Below are 16,094 nucleotides of genomic sequence, written 5' to 3'. Positions count from 1 at the left end.
TGCCAAATTCAAGGTTCTTCTTGAAACCTCTTGCCATGCCAAGTCAATAATGTGTAAACATATCACGATGTTGTAGTGATCTTTCCAAAACTCTTGAAGGGTTAGAATTGTATTCTCAGTCACCTCAAAGCAGCGGCAGAACAAGTGCTTTGTGTAAAGCTTTTTAAAGTTGGAAATGACCTGCTGATCCATAGGTTGCAAGACTGAAGTTGTGTTGGGTGGGAGGTAAGGACTTTCACAAATTTAAACTCATCGAGAATGTCATCTTCAAGACCAGGTGGGTGGGCTAAAGCATTATCAAGGATTAGTAATGCTTTCATCGGAGTTTATTTTCTTGAAGATATTTCTTCACCCTGGGACCAAAGACGAGATTTACTCATTCAATAAAAAACTGCCACGTAACCCATGCCCATGTAACCATGTGGCATTGGCGTGCCACATAAGCTGCAGTTTTTCTTTAAGAATCTTGTGAGTCTTACAGGCTTGAGGATTTTCAGAACGATACACTAGCAGTGGCTTTACTTTATAGTCACCGCTAGCATTTGCACACAATGCAAGGGTCAGATGGTCCTTCATGGGTTTATGGACTGGTAGCTTCTTCTCCCCTGCGGTGATGAAAGTCCTCCAGGGCATTTTTTTCCAAAAACAATCCTGTTTTGTCACAGTTGAACACTTGTTGGGGGATGTAGCCTTTCTTTGCAATAAGCGCAGCAAAATGTGCAATGTACTCCTCAGCTGCCTTAACGTCAGCACTCTCAGCTTCACCATGCCTCACCAATGACTGGATGCCATATCTCTTCTGGAAATTTTCAAACCAGCCATGACTAGCCTTAAACGTATCTTCTGCTGCCTCTTTTGAGGTTGATGGTTCTATCTTCTTCAAGTCACCATAAATAATATGTGCCTTTTTGCATATTACAGTCTCCGTCACTGTGTCTCCTGCCAGCTCCTTTCTCTTTCACCCACACCAGCAGAAGCTTCTCCATTTCTTCATGGATATTTGTCCTTAATTGGGACAGAATTATAGTTCCTTTCACTGGATTTGTGCTTTTGATGGCATCCTTCTGTTTAAGGATGGCACAAATTGTAGATGTATTGTGGTTGTACAGCCTTGCCAGTTCAATCACTCGTACACCACACTCATGTTTTCTATTATTTCTTGCTTTACTTCTATTGACATCATTCTCTTCTTCTTCTCACCACTGTCCTTTACACTCACTTTCTTCGGCCCCATGATAGCACACAGAAAAACTTAGTAAATAATGCAAAAATGATGTAAGAACAAATACAGAGCACAAGATTCGACTTGATTCTGCGGGTAACACAAGACAGAACAAGATGCTGGTGTTTTGCTGCCGATACTGGACCCGTGCACCAACGCATTAACTAGTGGCAGCTTCCTAAATCATGACTTGTATCTCGGAATTTATTTTATTTATTTATTTTTATTATTATTATTATTTTTGTATTTTTCTAAAGCTGGAAATGGGGAGACAGTCAAACAGACTCCCGCATGCGCCCGACCGGGATCCACCTGGCATGCCCACCAGGGGCTGACGCTCTGCCCACCAGGGGACGATGCTCTGCCCATCCGGGGCGTCGCTCTGTTGCGACCAGAGCCACTCTAGCGCCTGAGGCAGAGGCCATAGAGCCATCCCCAGCGCCCGGGCCATCTTTGCTCCAATGGAGCCTCGGCTGCAGGAGGGGAAGAGAGAGACAGAGAGGAAGGAGAGGGGAAGGGGTGGAGAAGCATATGGGCGCTTCTCCTGTGTGCCCTGGCTGGGAATCGAACCCGGGACTTCTGCATGCCAGGCCAACGCTCTACCACCGAGCCAACCAGCCAGGGCTGTATCTTGGAATTTAACTCAGATCTTAAACAAAAATATGGACTGTGTCGTAGCTCATATCTTAAAAAATTTGGATATTGGTATGCTCATATCTCAAGGTACCACTGTACAATTCTGGACGAACATGGAAGAGCTTAGAAAATTCACTAGCAAATAAAGGATTAAAAAAAAGAAGAAAAATTTGCCTCCACCACATGCATCGCTCAGTATCAGCAAAATTCTAGATTTACCCTATGTATTGCTCCATCATGGTATCTCCCTATTATTTTACAATTATCTCTTGATAAATGTAGATTTGAAGAAAATAACTTAAAGTCAGGAACTTTCATTTTCATGTTACTGACTCCAGAACAGCACATCAGTCTAACAGTTTGCTAGCTCATTATTAGAAGCTCTCTGGAGTGGTTCCAAGCCTCAGTTTCATCATATATAAAATGGGTTTATACTGCCTACCCCAGTGGATTGCGATGAATGGAAGCTACAAGATAGGCAAAGTATGTAGTTCAGTGACTTGGACATATTACACAACAAATGGCAAGTGTTATAAGGTACTAAACAAATGAATGTATAAAATGTATAATGCACTGAACTATGATTGCCAGAAGACATAAAATAAGAAAAATGATCAGCCCTGGACCAACCCTGGTCTTGAGAAACTCCCAGTCCTCATATAACACAGCACTCACTGCTGATGAAGGGTACTACAGGCAGAGCAAGGATCAACCCTGACAGTTTCCCCTGGGGAGTCTATCCATGACTGACCTCAGAGATGAACGATTGATATAAGAACCTTTTACAGTTACTGCCCTGAAGATGCCCACCAAATTCTCTGTGCTTTCAGTCCCATCTTTCATCATCTCTAGTTCTATTTATTTCTAATTTAAATATTAATACTTTCTCTTCACAAATTACCTAAAGTATACAAAACCATCTCTGACTTAAGCTGAATTTTTAAACATGTATTTAAACCATATGGCTTTATTTCCACAGTCCCGTCACACTGTCAAATAGAAAAGAACGAGTGAATGAATAAGCAAAAAGAAATTAAGGAAGAAAGAAGAAAAGAAAGGAAGAGGAAGGAACAGCTTAGGAAGTTCATAAAATCCAAAGTACTGCAGTCTGAAATTCATGGTAACAAAATATAGGACAAGAAGAAAGAAAACACTTTTGAGATTAGTGCAAAAGGTATCACAAATGATAGACCTGCTTATAGTGATGGTTATGGCAAACTGAAGTTCACCGTGCAAAGAGGAGAAAGTGACTGTAATCACTTGGGCAGACTCCTTCATTTATCATCTCATTTTACAGATGAGATAACAGAGCTTTGACACATAAGATGATTCTGTCCATCATTATGTATATTTGAAGTGTGGTCCATGGACCAACAGTATCAGTGTTACCTAGGAATTTGTTATAAGTACAGAATCTCAGGCCCCCATTGAGCATACTCTGAATTTTAACAGACTCTGAATTTTAATAAGTCTTTATGTGGTTAATCTGTACATTACAGTTTGAGAAGCATAATACAGATAACTTGTTACCAGGAAGTTCATAAATTAGATAATTTAAACTCAGTGCCTTGTTTTCTATAAATTATATGCTTATCTTTGGACTTGTCAGAAAAATTTAAAACCTTTAGTTCTGAATAATCAGTATTTTATACTCAAAACTTCAGTAAATGGCTCTTCGAAGCCCTGAATAAAAAGACTGTGCTACTGCCCAGTGACCAATCAGCTACCATCTCCTCATCTGTAAAATGGAGAGAGTAATAGTAACTAAACTCAGAGGGTTGTAAAGAGGGCTGAGTTAAGGCAAGTAGAGCATTTAGCACAATGCTAAACACAGAGTAAGGCTTAAATGAGTGCTAATCACTAGTGATGATGACTGTGATCTTGCATAGGGTTTGACATGACAGGTGTACAGGTCACTAGCCAACCATTCTCATCTATTCCTGCTGCAGTGAAAGGATTTGTGATGTTATCCAGAGTTAGGAATAAATATAGTCTATGTCCACAAAAGACAGCCAGCAGAAACTCCTTCCCTGGGAAGAAAGATAAAAGTCATCACTCATGAATTACTTCATCAAATGGGGATTAACTTTGTGAGCAACTATAGCCACATAGAGAATTAATAACTTTTAGGTAAAATATGTGAATAAAATTGACAATGTTGATTAATATGTAATTATCAATAACAAGTATTATTCTGTGTAAGACTATTGATTCACAATTCAGAACTGTTTAAAGAACATTTAAAAAATTAACAAATGTTAGATTATTGAATAGTCAATTTAATGCACTGACAGTGAATTTTACTTTGTGGGAGGTGGCAGACATATACACAAGAGCACAGAATGAGCCCAGCTGGGGGAGCTGGAGCAGGGGACACATATCTCTTGTACAGAATAAGACAACGCTTGGATGATAAAGACACCAGCTTGCTCATTCACTTATTTCAAGCACTGATTCAGGTTGGGTAAAGAGAGCCACAAAAAACAAGTATTGAAGACAAAAAAAAAAAAAAAAAAGCCAAGAATCAAAATCACACTATAACTTGAGTTTCCTACTTATTACATTTAAACAGTAGTCTTCAAGGTATTTAGGAGAGAATGGCAAAGATGAGGCCTTGGGTGAAATAAATCAACTAGCACCTAGAAGAGGGCCATCACAGCTAACTGGATGGAATTACAAGACCACGGAGACTACGCAGAGGAAGATCCCAGAGAAGCCAAGAGAGCCTGAAGCAGTCTAAGAGGCACTGAAGGAGATGAGAGAAGAGAAATTTCTGCCTCCTGCCAGTCCCACACAATACGATCCCAAACGGCACCCAGGATGTCCAAGCCAGGGACGCCACAGCGCACAGTTGCTGGCAGACCTTTTCCCCAACACTGGTTCCCTCCCCTCCACTCTGGGGAAGAGTCTGCATAGTATTATAATCATGTTAACTATTCTTCTTAAGACAGGCCAACACTTAAGTGACAAAATGAGTCTCTTATTACCCTCATATACATAACCATGACCACAATAGTTAAAACTCGCCAACATTTTCATACTATCTATATCACTTATAACTAATAACAAAATCTGTTCTGTTATATCTGAAGGCAAGCAATGTGCCATGATGAAAATGAATATATAAAGGTACGTGTGATAGGCTGAATAATGGCTTCCCAATGGTACCTATGTCCTAATCCCTAGAACCTATAAACATATGACCTTACATTCAAAAAGAATTTCACAGATGCAGTGAAGAAAGGATCTTGAGATGTCAAGATTATTTTGAATTATCTTGGTGGGTTCCATGTAATAACAAGAGGCCTTGTAAGAGGGAGAAAAAAATTCAGGGGGAAGGTGATGTGACACAGAAGGAAAGAGAAGAAAAAAGGCAGAGCTCTTTGCAAGGAACAAGGACAGCCCTTGGCTCAGTGGTGGAGCGTCAGCCTGGCGTGCAGGAGTCCCGGGTTTGATTCCTGGCCAGGGCACACAGGAGAAGCACCCATCTGCTTCTCCACCCCTCCCCCTCTCCTTCCTCTCTGTCTCTCTCTTCCCCTCCCGCAGCCAAGGCTCCACTGGAGCAAAGTTTGCCTGGGCGCTGAGGATGACTCTGTGGCCTCTGCCTCAGGCGCTAGAATGGCTCTGATTGCGGCAGAGCAACGCCCCAGATGGGCAGAGCATCACCCCCTGGTGGGCATACCGGGTGGATCCTGGTCGGGCGCATGCGGGAGTCTGTCTGACTGCCTCCCGGTTTCCAGCTTCGAAAAAATACAAAAAAAAAAAAAAGAAACTGGCAAAGGCAGGGCATGGATTCTCCTTGAGCACCTCCCAAAGGACCCCGTCTGTTGATACCTTGACTTGAGCCGGTCAGACTGGTTTTGAATTTGTGAGCTCTACAACCGTAAGATGATAAAGACATACTTTAAACTGCTAGGATTGTGGTAATTTGTTAAATCAGTAATAGGAAACTAACCAAAAATATAATTAATAGACACTAATTATAGTATAAGTGAATAATTAGGAAATGGCTTTCTGTGACCTACAAATGACAAAGTATTTTGCAGATATATACTTTTTTCAGCAATCAAAGCTGAACTGTCCTGCCAGAAGTCTTTAAGTTTATTATACAAGAGCAACTATATAAATTATAGAACAGTGCACTGATTTTCAACTTTGAAGGCAGAAAAGATTTTTAAAATGATACTTCATACAAGAGACCCATAGTCTATTCCTAAAGATCTCTGTGTCTCCTAAGAGAAGGCAATGTGAGTACAGTGAAAACTGGACTTCAGCCACTAACGTGTGGCAGCAGCATGCTCCTCACCCACACTGCCCAGCACACTGCAGGGCACACTGCTTTGTGCTGTGCTGGCTGCTGTCCCATCCATGTTTGACGATTACACAAATGACATTAAATAAAAAATTAAATGAGAAAAACTTAGATACTTAGCTGGGTTTTACTTTTGATTATTTAGATGAAGTATTATTCTAAATTTACCTAGGAGGACCTGGTACTAGATTAAAAATAAATAGTTTACATTTTTAAAAATGGGATATTTTAAAAGGCCATTAAAGATGAAACTAAAAAATTAAATTAATGATAGGAAGTTCCAGTCTTGAAACAAGTCAGACAGAGAACGACAAATACCATATGATTTCACTTATATGTGGAATCTAAAACACAAAGCAAACTAGAAACAGGCACACAGACATGAAGAATAAGCTGATGGTGGCCAAAGAAGAAGGGGTGAAAGAGATGAGAATTAAAAACAAAAAGAAGACTATTAAAATAAAAACAAAATATTATACTGATAAGAGGCCCACTTTCGGTTAAGATGCAAAAGGTTGTAAAAATAAAAATTCAGTCCCACTATAATAATGAAAAAAACCAATAAATTAAAAAAATATCAATAGTATTAGTCATATAAGATATTGAAGAGATCAGTCTAAACAAATGGAACTCTGAAGGGAGATGAGCTCTTCCAGGGTGAACAGACATCAGGGCTGCTTTCACCACTGGGGCCTGAACAGTCAGGAGGGCAAGCATGCTCTTGGTAAAGAAAATTCGCGGGAATAAGGAGAAATGAGCCAAACTTTTATCAGCCAATCACTGGCTGGTGTGGCAAATTGGAAAATGGAGAGACAGCCCGCACTGCAAGCCCATTCTTCATAATATTTTTGCTTAGCAAGTACTAGTGTGGAAGGAGCTACCAACTGAGTGGAAAGCCGAGAGAGAGATCTGATAACCTCACGTGCACAGTTCCAAAACTGCTGCAGGGCCAGATCTCACCATCTCAACAAACCAGATGTGAAAACCAGCTCCTGACTAGAAATAAGAGATCTGGCCTAATCTCCTTGGTTGTCTGACAGGAGAAAGGGTAAAGCTTTCTGAGAAAAAACATTATCTACCTCAGCTTCTGTATTTTTTTAAACATAATTTTAAAAGTAAGACAAGTGAAAACGCAAAAAGTGTGACCCATAAGAAGAATAAAGAATACAAAAATAATAAATAATTAAATGCCTAAAATAGAGGACTTGAAAATAACTATTATGAATATGCTAAAGAATTTAAGGAAAAATGTACAAAATGGGTGAGAACATGGAGAATTTCATCAGAGTAATAAAAACACTTAAATGAAAACAAGTAGAAATGGTAGAATTGAGAAGTACAACATCTGGAATGATTAATTCACTGGACAGGCTTAATGGTTAACTGGACACAATAGGAAAGGTTAGTAAACGGAGATAAAAAAAATAAAAACTGTCCAAAATAAAGCACAGAGTGAAAACAATCAATGATTAAAAAAACAAACAAACAAAAAAAAAAACAACGCCCTGGCCTGTTGGCTCAGTGGTAGAGCGTCGGCCTGACGTGCAGGAGTCCTGGGTTCGATTCCCTGCCAGGGCACACAGGAGAAGCATCCATCTGCTTCTTCACCCCTCCCCCTTTCCACTTCCAAAGAGGAAGCTCTTTGTCTTTCTCTTCCCCTCTCACAGCCAAGGCTCCATGAGCAAAGTTGGCCCAGGCGCTGAGGATAGCTCCATGGCCTCTGCCTCAGGTGCTAGAATGGCCCTGGTTGCAATAGAGCAACACCCCAGATGGGCAGAGCATCACCCTCTGGTGGGCATGCCGGGTGGATCCTGGTCGGGCGCATGCCAGAGTCTGTCTGACTGCCTCCCTGTTTCCAACTTCAGAAAAAATACAAAAAAAAAATACAAAAAAAAAAAAAATACAAAAAATAAAAAACAAACAAACTTGAATATGAGTTCTATGGAATAATACCAAATGGTCTGACATACATAAAGTTGCAGTCTGAAAAATTTTTTTAAACATGGAGTAGAACTGTTGGAAGCTGGATAGTAGATGAGAATTTTCCATGGCAGTTGAAAGACAATGCAACACAAGCTGGGTAACAGACAGAAAATTATACATAGGTCATACTGCTGAACACCAAAGTGGAAGATAAAGGCAGTGAAAGGCCATCTTTAACGAGCTGAAAGGAAAAAAAATAATCATAAAAATTGGCCACCTAGACACCTATATTCAGTGAAAATATTCTTAAAAAATAAAGGCGTTTCTAGATAAAACAATGCTGAAAAGAAGTCATGTTGTATTACAACAACTATTAAAAGTGCTTCAGATTTATGGGAAATGAACACTGCTTAAATTAAGGTCAGAAGAAAGGAATAGTCAGTGTGGAGCAGACTTACAAGGAAATACAGAACAATATAGTTATAAATTTCTTTAAAAGACAATTGCCTATATGAAACAAATAGAGCAATATATGATGGGGTTAAAATATATGAAGAAATAAAATAAGATGATAATACAAATAAAAAGGAGGCATAAAAAGAATTACACTATTGTAAGGTTGTTAATTGAATTTGTGTAATAGTTACTCATGGCAAAGTGAGCTGAATTAACAATGCATATTATAATCTAGAATAACCACTTAAAAATAATACAAAATGGGCCCTGGCCGGTTGGCTCAACGGTAGAGCGTCGGCCTGGCGTGCGGGGGACCCGGGTTCGATTCCCGGCCAGGGCACATAGGAGAAGTGCCCATTTGCTTCTCCACCCCCCCCTTCCTCTCTGTCTCTCTCTTCCCCTCCCGCAGCCAAGGCTCCATTGGAGCAAAGATGGCCCGGGCGCTGGGGATGGCTCCTTGGCCTCTGCCCCAGGCACTAGAGTGGCTCTGGTTGCGGCAGAGCGATGCCCCGGAGGGGTAGAGCATCGCCCCCTGGTGGGAAGAGCGTTGCCCCTGGTGGGCGTGCTGGGTGGATCCCGGTCGGGCGCATGCGAGAGTCTGTCTGTCTCTCCCCATTTCCAGCTTCAGAAAAATACAAAAAAAAAAAAAAAAAAAAAAAAAAAACAAGAAAAAAAAAATACAAAATGGTGAAACTAAATAACAGTAAGAGTACTAAAATGGAATATAAAAACAAACATCTCCCTCTAAAAACTGCAATTTCCAAATAAAGAAATAAATAAAAGGGAGAAATAGGGGGAAAAAAAAGGATAGATAATAGAATTAAGCCCAAGAATATCTCACATAATTATATTAGATATAAGATTTATTCAACACTCAAATTAAATATGAGTTAAAAAAAAGGACTCAACTTAATGCTGTTTTATAAGAGATACACTTTTAATAGACACAGTGACAGTAAAATGTAGAAAAAGGTACACATTACAAACACTAATCATAAGAAAGCCAATGTCTATATTAGTGTCAGAAAAACTAAACTTTAAAAGTATGATCAGATATAAAGATCAATATTTCATAATAATAAAATAGTCATTAACAAAGCCCAAACTGGTTCTCTGCTTAGACTAATGAGCTTGATAAATCTTTTTTTCCCGCATATAATTTCTGAAGGTTTATGAACTCCTGTGGGGTATTTATGGACCTCTATATAAAACCTCTTTTCAAATTCATGTTTTTTGGGGGTTTTTTTGTATTTTTTTCTGAAGTTGGAAACAGGGAGGCAGTCAGACAGACTCCCGCATACGCCCAACCGGCATCCACCCGGCACGCCCACCAAGGGGCGATGCTCTGCCCATCTGGGCAGTTGCTCTATTGCAACCAGAGCCATTCTATCTCCTGAGGCAGAGGCCATGGAGCCATCCTCAGCGCCCTGGCCAACTTTGCTCCAATGGAGCCTCGGCTGCAGGAGGGGAAGAGAGAGACAGAGAGGAAGGAGAGGGGGAGGGGTGGAGAAGCAGATGGGTGCTTCTCCTGTGTGCCCTGGCCGGGAATCGAACCTGGGACTCCTGCACGTCAGGCCGATGCTCTACCACTGAGCCAACCGGCCAGGGCTAATTCGCGTATTTTTTAATCCAGTAATTTTCTTTTCAAGTACATGACCCCTTCAATTCTTAAAAACCATTTTTACTGTTATTTACTTGATTCTTACAAGTCATTTTACCTGAAATTGCACCTTCTGGTTGATATCAGACAAACGGAACTGCTTCAGGAATCGCTCATCCTCACTCCAGAAGAGGCGGATGTCAGGTATGTCATAGAGGATCATGGCCAGTCTTTCTAATCCTAGGCCAAAGGCCCAACCAATCTTATCGTGAGCACCAGCTACAATTGGGAAACAAAACAACTGATTTAAAAAAACCATAAAGAGTTCACAGGTATCTAAGCAGTAACATTACTGAGTGCCTCCTAGTGGCCAGGCATGGGGGGACCTTGCAAGAAGACAGCCACTCTTAGATTCTTCCTGTTCCCCATGTTCTTTACTTCCCATATTGAGGCACTTTGGAGTCATACTGTCCCTAATATTAACTTCTTTAAAAAATTAAATTTATTTGGGTGACATTACTTAATAGAATCATATAGGTTTCAAGTGTACATTTCTGAAACTTTATCTGTATATATTGCATTGTGTGCCCACCACCCAAAGTCAAACTGTCTTCTAGTTACCTTGTAGGCTCTTTTAAACCTTGTTCCTGCCTCTGATATATATGATTTTTCTGTAATCCTTGTTTGCCCTGATTCAAACATAACTATGCTCATGTTACAAAATCCCTAAGTGGCTTACTAGTAAGCAGATGTGTTCAAAACATGCCACTGTGGACTGTTAACATTCAGAAAATGAATGACAGGCCTTCAAGAACTGTCAATAACATTAAAATACAACTCAAAGTAGTCTTAGAAGAGCTACCTCAATAATACATAGAAAGTGGGCAAGCCAAGATGAAATACATATCTTTACCACTCACTCCTAAAATAGTAGTGTGTTGTTCAGATTACGTCAAAGCCTTGAACACTAAGCGTTTATTTCACTAATCCAAGGCAAAGTAAGACAGTGATATACACTGCTGTAAGAAGGTGAGAGAGTAGTTCATACTGCTGGGAAGGCTGCTGACAAGAGCTCGTGAAAGGAACGTAATTTCAGCTGCACAAGGAAGGATGGGCTGGACCCTGGGGAGGCTCAGATGCCTCAGGATTCCTACCCTTGATGCACATGCGCTGTGTAGATCCCTCCCTTTGAGTGTGGGCGGGACCTGTGAATTACTTTACTTCACATATGAGTCCACCTACGCAAACTAAAGAGATTCTCCTGCTGACTAGAAGTGAGCTGACATGAGGAGAGAGGGCCACCGGGTAGGACGAGGCCTTAAGGAGCTGACCGAGATCCAGAAGCCAGCAAGGACGTGGGAACCTCACTCCCACAGTCACAAGGAAGTGAGTTCTCCCAACAGCCCAGTTCTCTCTCATTCCCTCTTAAATTTAAAACAAAACAACCAAAAAAATGAGACAGTTGCTGCTTTTAGTTTTGGAAATCCTGTCACAGACTTTTATAATAACAATATTCCATTGAATGGACATAGAATAGTTTATTTAATCAGTTCCCTGTTGGTGGACATTTGGGTTACTTATAATCTTTTGCTATTATAAACAATACATCAATAAATGGCTTTATACATTTATAACTTACCATAATTAGGATACATTCTGGTAGTTACAGTAACAAGATGGCACATGCATCTTTAATTTTGATAGTTACTGATATATTACACTCCTTAGGCGAACAGGTTAAAACCCCACACATGAACCTGCAGCAATGTATGAGAGTGCTTGTTTTCCTTTGGTTTTGCTCACAAATGTTATTTCAACAGATGTTTTTATTTTTTCCAATATGGTAAGTAAAAAAATGATAACTTGGTGCATTTTTATCTTGCACTTTTCTTAAGCAAGCTTTTCATTTGCTTAAGGATCATCTTTCATTCTTTTGTGACTGACTTAATTCGCCCAATTAAAAAATTATATTGCTGCTCGTTTTCTTACCTACTTCCATTCTGTTCTTGATTTAGAAAAACTTTCTGGTTACAGAGAAGCAAATGAGGGTAACTGATGAAAGGAGCAAAAAAGCTAAATGTTAAGTAAAATCAAATTCCCTAAATCTACTGTTCATTCTGTTACTGGCTCTAAGTGAGGTGATTTTATCTAAATTTTTATAAGATCTAAATGATTTAATAATCGAAGAAAAAGCCTCACTCATTTTTTTTATTTTAAAAGTCTATAACAATTACAAAAAGAGATGTTTTAAAACTATTACCCATTATGATCTTTGAATATCACATTTTGTTTTTATCTTTTACAATGTAATCCTTATTTGTACCTTATGCCAACTATATCAACTATTCAACAAGCTACATGAAATGGACAAACTCCTCAAAAAAACCCAAACTACTCAAGCTTATTAAGAAGAAACAGATACCCTATATCAATTAAAGATATTGAATATGTAGTTAAAAATCTTCCCACAAAGAAAACTTGAGTCCCAAATGGCTTTACTAGTGAATCTTGTCACAATGTTGACAAATAAATAGTACTCATTCTACAAAACTCTTCCAGAAAGAAAATAAAATTTTATAAGGCTAGCATTGCCCTAAAACCAAAGCCAAATAAAGACATTACAAGATACGTCATGAGCATACAAAACTAAAACCAAAAAACTAAACTAAAAACATTTACCAAAATATCAACAATCTCCATCTAGTAATACATGACAGGACACTGCATCATGAGTGGATTTATTCCAGGAATGCAAGGCTAGCTCACCTATGAAAATCAATCAATGTAATTCACTATATAAGCAGGTTAAAAAAGAAAGCATATGATCATCTCAATAGCTATGGAAAAAGAAAGTGACAAAATTCAACATACATTCATTATAAAAACTCAGCAATTGAGGAACATAGGGAACTTCTCCAATCTAATAAAGACACAATAAAAAGCAAACAGCTAATATGATAATGTTGAAAGACTGTTGCTCTACCCTCAGGGTTAGGTTGAAGACAAGGATGTCCATTTTCAATACTTATTTCTATTAACCTGTCTTCTAAGCCTTTGAAAAAAAAAGTAAAGCAAAAACAAAAACAGATTAATAAACTGGAACGTAAAATGTAAAACTATCTTTATTTGTAGATGACATTGTTGTCTATATAAAAATTCCTAAGGAATATATTTCAAAAGTAACTAAGATGTGAGTTTAGTAAGATCACAGTATAAAAAAATCCATTGCATGCATGACTCTGAAGCCTCCTGGCTCTTAGGAGAGCCAGGCTGAGACCCTCTTCTGAAGATAGGAGACTGGCTCTACCTGAGAGGATCCAACGCTAAGGCCAGTGAGGGGGCCCCATCAAGCACACGAAATCCTAACCTTCTTGTGCATCAAAGCTTAAGAACTAGACTTTCATTAGGAACAGGGATCAGCTGGACTCCAGCTTCCTGCCACCTTTCCAACCTTTTGATTCTCACAGTCATTCTTATCAAAAAGCTTGCTTGTTACAATCAGTTACCTTGAAGAGTTGCAAGAAAGAATATGGCATCAATTTGCTGAGCTGTACCAAATTCTACCTTTGAAACACTTTGGCTTGGTCCATCAAGAGTTGCTTCTGAACTGCACCCCTGCCTTGTACAGGGTATACTCCTCATCAAGGGTGCTTCATGTAATTAATCACAGTGAGGCTTCATGAAATAAACTGAAATTGGATCTAAGAGAATGCCTAACTAAGTGGGAACAACTGGACTGTTTTCTATTTTAAGGATACCCTGAGTTACATAACAGATCACAATTCATGCCTTACTTGGAGCCCATGGAAGCTAAGAGCTGACTGCAGGTCACCTCGACAACTGTACAAGTGTCCAGGGTACATCTCTCTTGTGACTCTTGTTCCAGTTTTGTTTTATCCTTATTTCCTTTGTCCTAGTTATCTCAACTGTTTATTTTATCCTCTAGTACATATTTCCATACAGCACTTCAAACTCTTTATGGAAGCAAGTGAGCCATAAATCAACGACACTAGAAGAAAGTGTCAGCCGAGGCATGTGTAACTCTCAGGTTGTAGGCAGCACTCCTCAGCTGTAACTTGTGGCTAGATGCCTAAGAGCTGACAGAGTTTTCAGCAGCATTTTTTCCCCATTCCAATATTAGAGAGTCCCAGTGAACTGGAGTCCACAGAGGAGAAAACGGACTGTAGAGAAACATCTTCAATTAAACAGAATATTCAGGATGGGCAGCAATTAGGTATTCGTATCAATGCAGTTTTTTACTAAATTGAGCATCCCATGCAGGAAGAAGAAAAAGGTTTTGTTGTTGTTGCTAAAAATCTTTCTAAGAAGGTTAGCCCATATAGAGAAGAAAACTAATGTGAGGTAAGAGGCCAGGGATGGGAAAGAAGAGGAAGAAGAGGGAGGGGGCAATAAAAAAGGTGAACAGTAAGAAGTCATCAGTCTGAAAGTGGAGAAACTTAATTATCTTGAAGCCTAAAACCATCTAATCCTCTGATTTGTTCCTTCTACAGTAGATGGCCCTCCTGGCTCTGCCTCAACAGCTGCAGAAGGAGAAGCACTAGCCATGCATGTAGCCTCTGCTCTGCATCTCCAAACAGAGACCCTGTGGGCACGGGACATCTCAGAGTAAGGAGGCTAGACTGGTGGTGGGTTGCGGTGGGGAGCAAACAGCACTGGAGAACAGGCTGAAAATGGGTGCTGCTGCTCCACATGCCACCTTGGAAGGCACAGGACATCTGTGCTGTCTCTGGAAGTCACTGGGGGTGTGTTGGGGTAGACAGTTTTCAAGCCTCCGTCTGAAAGGTCTTTAGAAAGATCACTGTGCCATACAGAAAAGATCACATCACGAAACATTTAACAGGATTGAGAATGGACAGCTGTTAGTTATGAGACAGCTCTATATACAATCAAACAAGTATTTGAGCTGCACCAAGGCAAGTGAAGCCAACATGCCTTCATATCAATTGTGTGATGATCTTGAGCTACAGAGAAAAGGTAACATCATACAATGATGCTTTTGTCAGGCAATAAAAGAAGATGAAGAATTTGAAGAAAATTTTAAAAATTTCAAATGGTATATCTTATGTTTAAGTGATTATCCCTCAATTTCCAAGAAAACATAATTAATATTTTCTGAAAGTTAGAAAGCATGCAGTGTTTAACACTCATGAATGAATAACAGAAACTCTCATTCATTGCTGATGGAAATGTGAAAGGGACAGCCACTTTGGAAGACAGTCAGGTGGTTTCTTATAAAACTAAACATACTCTCACTAAAAGATTCAGCAACTGCATACCTTGGTATTTACCTAAAATAACTGAAAAACTTATATCCACACAAAAACCTATACACAGATATGTATAGCAGCTTTATTCATTACTGCCCCAAACAGGAAGCGACCAAGGTGTCCTTCCATAGGCAGATGGACAGATAAACTGTGGTATATCCAGACAATGGAATGTGACTCACTGCTAAAAAGAAATAGGCTATCACACTATGAAAAGACATGGAGGAAACTTAAATGCATATTACTAAGTGAAAGGAGACAATTTTAAAAGCCTAAATACTGTATGATTCAAACTACATGACATTATAGAAAAGACAAAACTATGGAGACAGTAACAAGATCAGCAGCAGGCCAGGCCTAAGGTGGGGGTCAGGGATGATTAGGTGGAGACAAATACTCAATATGATATTACAATGACACATACCTGTCGTCATACATTTGTCTCGACTCAGATAGTATACAACTGCTAGAGCGAACCCCAAGGTAAACCATGGACTTTGGGTGATTATGATCTGTCAATTTATGTTCATCAATTGTAACAAATGTACTACTCTGGTGGGGAATGTTGATAATGTGGGGAGCCGAGTAGGAGCAGGGTTGTATGGGGGATCTCTGTATCTTACTTACAATCTTTTTGTGAACCTAAATCTTCTTTAA

The 16,094-nt window shown here is 39.5% G+C and overlaps 1 protein-coding gene across 9 annotated transcripts in view; it reads right to left on the bottom strand.

Annotated features, from left to right (window-relative positions):
* FARS2 (phenylalanyl-tRNA synthetase 2, mitochondrial) overlaps positions 1-16,094 on the bottom strand; it is a 659,092-nt gene that overhangs the window by 241,144 nt on the left and 401,854 nt on the right. For all 9 annotated transcript variants that reach the window (XM_066376963.1, XM_066376966.1, XM_066376958.1 and 6 more), the window contains one exon: positions 10,268-10,428. In XM_066376963.1, the coding sequence (XP_066233060.1) occupies positions 10,268-10,428 (161 nt within the window). The remainder of the gene's footprint in view (positions 1-10,267; positions 10,429-16,094) is intronic.

This window comes from Saccopteryx leptura, chromosome 3, assembly GCF_036850995.1.
Source record: "Saccopteryx leptura isolate mSacLep1 chromosome 3, mSacLep1_pri_phased_curated, whole genome shotgun sequence".
Classification (NCBI taxonomy): domain Eukaryota; kingdom Metazoa; phylum Chordata; class Mammalia; order Chiroptera; family Emballonuridae; genus Saccopteryx; species Saccopteryx leptura.
The sequence above is the reverse complement of the archived record's forward strand: the minus strand, read 5'-3'. Positions and strand labels throughout refer to the sequence as shown.